The sequence below is a fragment of the Haliotis cracherodii genome, unplaced genomic scaffold (assembly GCF_022045235.1).
Source record: "Haliotis cracherodii isolate W230 unplaced genomic scaffold, xgHalCrac1.p SCAF_13, whole genome shotgun sequence".
Taxonomy (NCBI): Eukaryota; Metazoa; Mollusca; class Gastropoda; order Lepetellida; family Haliotidae; genus Haliotis; species Haliotis cracherodii.
The window spans coordinates 8,307,216-8,313,366 of NW_027266268.1; the positions used below are offsets into that span (position 1 = coordinate 8,307,216).

General features: G+C 48.7%; 1 protein-coding gene across 1 annotated transcript; it reads right to left on the reverse strand.

The window, feature by feature from the left end:
• Nucleotides 1–543: 543 nt before the first annotated feature.
• On the reverse strand, nucleotides 544–4,718 carry LOC139459438 (uncharacterized). The gene is made up of 3 exons (XM_071240886.1): nucleotides 4,628–4,718; nucleotides 2,174–4,365; nucleotides 544–615 (listed from the first exon to the last, which is right to left on the reverse strand). The coding sequence occupies exons 1-3, from the start codon at nucleotides 4,716–4,718 to the stop codon at nucleotides 544–546; spliced, it is 2,355 nt and encodes a 784-aa protein (XP_071096987.1).
• Between the last annotated feature and the right edge of the window lie 1,433 nt (nucleotides 4,719–6,151).

The window sequence follows — 6,151 nt, forward strand, 5'->3', positions numbered from 1 at the left end:
CCTCGTGGTGATCTACCCATGTTTGAAGCTGATCCAGAAAGGTTCTTGTGATTATGGATGACACATGGGTTCACCATTTCCATAACAAGAGTTACAAAACAATCACCACCACCAAAGAAGGTAAAGATTGTTCCATCATCAAGTTGTGACATCCTTGTTCTGGGCTGCCAAGGGTGTCATAGTCGACTTCCAAAGGGCCGGACAAAAAACGGGGTATGTTATGCTGCACTTTTTAGGCATTGGTTGCCTCAAATTAAGACTAAGAGACATGTGAATTCGAAGCTGGGGAACAAATCAAGGCTACAATCCACGAGTGTGGCTTTGATCTCTTTCAGTGCCCATCTTTTTCTCCTGATCTGACTCCGTCAGACTTCCATCTTTTCCCAAACATGAAGAAAGCGCTCGCCGAAACCCATTTCGCGACGAACAATGACGCCATGGCAGATGTAGAGTCTATTTGCTGCAGCCAAGAGAAACTTTCCACGCAGCTGGGATAAAATGCATGAATGTTGAAGGGTATTATGTTGAAAAATACATTTACATTTAAAACATCGTCATAATACTCCCCCCAGAAGGTCCCTGCTCATCTACTGATGCTAAGAATGAGGCCTCTTTCTAGGGAAGAAACCAGATTTCTTTGTGGCTCTCAGGTTCTTGTCTAAACCTCCTGTGCATTAACGTCTGTTATTGCCGGGACCTCTTAAGCTGTTCTATAAATCAGCCACTGACAATATTCACAAGCGCATGTTAATGAAGTTGTAAACCCTTTACCCGCTGCATTTACCATTTACCATTCACACACGCACGCGCACGCACACACACACGCGCACACACACACACACACACACACACACACACACACACACACATGCAATGCTCAGGTAAAAACAAGCATCTTTCTTGAAGCAGAGCCCGTATACCCGTATTTATTCTACACAATTAACAAATGACTGAAAAACAGAGTCAGTGTCTTCCAAGGAGAGGAGAGGCCAATATGTGTTGCCAGAGGCGTGGTTAGTTTCCGTGACTTAGTCGATTCATTTTACCCGACTACTTGAGACAAGGCCTATTACACCAACTTTGTCTTTATCTCGCTCAACAAACAAACCAACAAACGAATAAAGAAGTTAACAGTATCCACACGACTTCATCAGTTCTGTATCGTGACGTCATGATCTACTGTGACGTCCAAACAATTCACGTAAATATGATGTCTGTGTTTCGTCAAGGATGGTGTGTATCACACCATGAAGGATACTGTGGTGCCGAAAGGCCAGTATAAATGGTAAATTTCTTTAAACCCAGAAATTGTTTGATCAAAGTTACAACATTCAAGGTCTCAATAAAGGTTTCAAAAAGGTAGACACGTGGACGACATTTCCAAATTTGACACATCAGTGACAAAAATGATGTCCGATGTTATTCTCTATCCTTTTGCGAACATCATTACTATCTGATTTCTGATTCATAAACACATGTTCATGATAAAGTCGGAATCGTACAATTGACTCGATTAAATTAAACTGACATGGGATTAAAAGCCATTGTGTGTTTAACAATACATTGTTAACTTAGAAGAAAATTACTACAAGTCTCTGATTGGCCTCTGTTTTCCTCAACGTACATGTCTCTGAATAGCAACCAATAGTCTTGGCACATGAAATTGGATCCAACCTTTAACATATTGGACATCTGGGAACATTTGCATCTTGGGCTTCATCTCCAGTAGGACGAGGATGGCAGCAGATGCAACAGTCTGTTTGATTTGCCTGTCCCTCCTTGCAGTACATGGGAGGCAGACCGTTCAGAACTATTGCTATAAAAAGAAGTCGGCCCCTGTTTCAGAGGCGGCAGTTAAAGTTTGGAATGGATCTAGACTTGACTGTGCTCAGCTGTTTGCTATTCCCAGTGAAGGCAAATGTCACTCCTTCCTTTATGACCAAATTACAGGATTTTGTCTCAACGTCACCGACGACAGTCTTGGCAAAGATACAACTAAAACGACCACAGCTGAGAATTGGGTTTTGATACCATGTGGAGGTAAGACATAATTATAGTCACTTGGGCTGGTGTCATATGCAGATAAGATATATTCACGTTGTCGAGAGTCATATACAGGTAAGTCATATATTCCCGCGGGCGGGTGTCTTGTACACGTGAGACATATAGTCACGTGTTTGGGTGGTAGTAGGAGAGCGGAGAGGTGATGGTGGTAGTAGGAGAGGGGAGAGGTAGGTGTCGGTGGAGTGATGGTGGTAGTAGGAGAGTAGAGGTAGGTGTCGGTAGGGTGATGGTGGTAGTAGGAGAGGGGAGAGGTAGGTGTCGGTGGAGTGATGGTGGTAGTAGGAGAGGGGATAGGTAGGTGTCGGTGGAGTGATGGTGGTAGTAGGAGAGGAGAGAGGTAGGTGTCGGTGGGGTGATTGTGGTAGTAGAGAGGAGAGAGGTAGGTGTCGGTGAGTGGTGGTGGTAGTAGGAGAGGAGAGAGGTAGGTGTCGGTGGGGTAATTGTGGTAGTAGAGAGGAGAGAGGTAGGTGTCGGTGAGTGGTGGTGGTAGTAGGAGAGGAGAGAGGTAGGTGTCGGTGGGGTGATTGTGGTAGTAGGAGAGGGGAAAGGTAGGTGTCGGTGGGGTGATGGTGGTAGTAGGAGAGGAGAGAGGTAGGTGTCGGTGAGTGGTGGTGGTGGTAGTAGGAGAGAGGAGAGGTAGGTGTCGGTGAGTGGTGGTGGTGGTAGTAGGAGAGGGGAGAGGTAGGTGTCGGTGGGTGGTGGTGGTGGTAGTAGAAGAGGAGAGAGGTAGGTGTCGGTGAGTGGTGGTGGTGGTAGTGGGAGAGGGGAGAGGTAGGTGTCGGTGGGGTGATGGTGGTAGTAGGAGAGGGGAGAGGTAGGTGTCGGTGAGTGGTGGTGGTGGTAGTGGGAGAGGGGAGAGGTAGGTGTCGGTGGGGTGATGGTGGTAGTAGGAGAGGGGAGAGGTAGGTGTCGGTGAGGTGATGGTGGTAGTAGGAGAGAGGAGAGGTAGGTGTCGGTGAGTGGTGGTGGTGGTAGTGGGAGAGGGGAGAGGTAGGTGTCGGTGGGGTGATGGTGGTAGTAGGAGAGAGGAGAGGTAGGTGTCGGTAGGGTGATGGTGGTAGTGGGAGAGGGGAGAGGTAGGTGTCGGTGGGGTGATGGTGGTAGTAGGAGAGGGGAGAGGTAGGTGTCGGTGAGGTGATGGTGGTAGTAGGAGAGGGGAGAGGTAGGTGTCGGTGGGGTGGTGGTGGTAGTGGGAGAGGGGAGAGGTAGGTGTCGGTGAGTGGTGGTGGTGGTAGTAGGAGAGGGGAGAGGTAGGTGTCGGTGGGGTGATGGTGGTAGTAGGAGAGGGGAGAGGTAGGTGTCGGTGGGGTGATGGTGGTAGTAGAAGAGGAGAGAGGTAGGTGTCGGTGGGGTGGTGGTGGTAGTAGGAGAGGAGAGAGGTAGGTGTCGGTGAGTGGTGGTGGTGGTAGTGGGAGAGGGGAGAGGTAGGTGTCGGTGGGGTGATGGTGGTAGTGGGAGAGGGGAGAGGTAGGTGTCGGTGGGGTGATGGTGGTAGTAGGAGAGGGGAGAGGTAGGTGTCGGTGAGGTGATGGTGGTAGTAGGAGAGAGGAGAGGTAGGTGTCGGTGAGTGGTGGTGGTGGTAGTGGGAGAGGGGAGAGGTAGGTGTCGGTGGGGTGATGGTGGTAGTAGGAGAGGGGAGAGGTAGGTGTCGGTGAGGTGATGGTGGTAGTAGGAGAGAGGAGAGGTAGGTGTCGGTGAGTGGTGATGGTGGTAGTAGGAGAGAGGAGAGGTAGATGTCGGTGAGTGGTGGTGGTGGTAGTGGGAGAGGGGAGAGGTAGGTGTCGGTGAGTGGTGGTGGTGGTAGTAGGAGAGGGGAGAGGTAGGTGTCGGTGGGGTGATGGTGGTAGTAGGAGAGCGGAGAGGTAGGTGTCGGTGAGTGGTGGTGGTGGTAGTAGGAGAGAGGAGAGGTAGGTGTCGGTGAGTGGTGGTGGTGGTAGTAGGAGAGGGGAGAGGTAGGTGTCGGTGAGTGGTGGTGGTGGTAGTAGAAGAGGAGAGAGGTAGGTGTCGGTGGGGTGATGGTGGTAGTAGGAGAGCGGAGAGGTAGGTGTCGGTGGGGTGGTGGTGGTAGTAGGAGAGCGGAGAGGTAGGTGTCGGTGGGGTGGTGGTGGTAGTAGGAGAGGAGAGAGGTAGATATCAGTGGGGTGATGGTGGTAGTAGGAGAGTAGACGTAGATGTCGGTGGGGTGGTGGTGGTAGTAGGAGAGGGGAGAGGTAGGTGTCGGTGGGGTGATGGTGGGAGTAGGAGAGGGGAGAGTTAGATTTCGGTGGGGTATTGACGCTAGGAGGGTGGGTGGACAGATATCTACAAGGAGAATGGCATTTCATCATTGTCAGAGCCGTCATGTTTCTAATTCCAGATCAGAGACCATGTGCTCGATATTCTAGAAGGACATTCCAAATGCAACCGGGTCACTTCTCAACTCTTCAAATCAGTGGTCAGAAGTTACGGGATTTAATGATATTTCTGTCTATTCAAAATTGCCGTAGAGTAAGGTTCGCTTTCTTAGCTAGTCTTAACTACCGCCAAAGTATACAAAACTACAAGATTGTATCCGTCACGTTACCTGAACCCGGAAAGAGGTTAATGACGCTATTGAGCTGTTCCCAGATCTTGAGACAATGCAACGAGAAGACGGTCCTCTCCAACCTGACCATGACCGCGTGTCCCGAGTTCTCTCCCTTTTGGGCTAACTGGATACAAGGCGATGTGTTCACTTTCAGGTTTGGCCAAGGCGACATGATCGGGAAGGAAACTATGGCAGAATTTACGTTTACAAGCACGCCTCCCTTGAGCTATTTTGTTCTTATGAACAATGACACCGAAACACTATCGTTTTCCTCAAACAAAAGATTCAACTATTTACCACGAGATAGGGGGAGAAGAGGTAGGATCGGGTAGCCCGGAGGTTACATCGTTCGCTCATCGCGTCGAAGGGTTGGTTCGAATCTTTACATGGGTACAACCATCTACCGCCATGAACATTGATAAAAGCGGCGTAAACACCAACTCACTCACTTACTGGCTTCGGATAAATGGAACAAAACCGAATCAGGTTGGTTAGTCGTAAACGTTTGACGTAGAATCGCCTTCCTTGTTCAGCTGTATGACCAAACAATAAAGATGAAAACGTGATTTTATGGTGCAATACGTTGTGTGTTTATTGGAGAAAGTCGGGAAGCAGCAGTAAGCGAGGGTGGTATTTCATCGGCTCGTCATCGGCTCGTCATCGGCGCGTCCCAGTCACGAGGTGACTATGCTTGTCGTAAGAGGCGACTAACGGGATCGGGTGGTCAGGCTCGCTGTCTTGGTTGATGCGTGTCATCGATCCCAATTGCGTGGATCGATGCTCATGATACAAATCACTGAAATGTCTCGTCCAGACTCCATTAGTTACAGACGGCCGTCATATACCTGGAATATTACTGAGTGCGGCTTTAAACAACCAACCAACCAACCCAGTCACGATGTATTATGAAGTTACCGGAATGGCTAGTTTGTAATTACAGGAATTTGCGTACATGTGTAGTTAAGACATTCTGTATATAGTTTTTCATTGTTAAACATTTCTACAGAGCACAATGTTTTTCTCGATATTGTCACCCTTATATTCATCCCTGGCTACATAGTATGAACTGAACATGGAAAGGGTAACTTGTATTTATCAGTAGCGGGGTGCGTGATGTTTTACCATGTGATTGGTCCAGTACACCATGTATCTGTAAAAGACCGCCCACCACGCTGCTTACAATGATAGGAATTTTATCATTACGAGTTAACAAAGACAAAGTTCTGTGAGTTACGTTTGTGTCTCATTAAGGACAATACTGTGTTTCCGCAGACTCAGTCCCGTAACTCAAGGTGTTTCCGCAGACTCAGTCCCGTAACTCAAGGTGTTTCCGCAGACTCAGTCCCGTAACTCAAAGTGTTTCCGAAGACTCAGTCCCGTAACTCAAGGTGTTTCCGCAGACTCAGTCCCGTAACTCAAGGTGTTTCCGCAGACTCAGTCCCGTAACTCAAGGTGTTTAAAGATCTGTGAATCACCAGCCATTATTAGTGGCGTAAAATAAAATGAGTCTTGTCCTTTTGT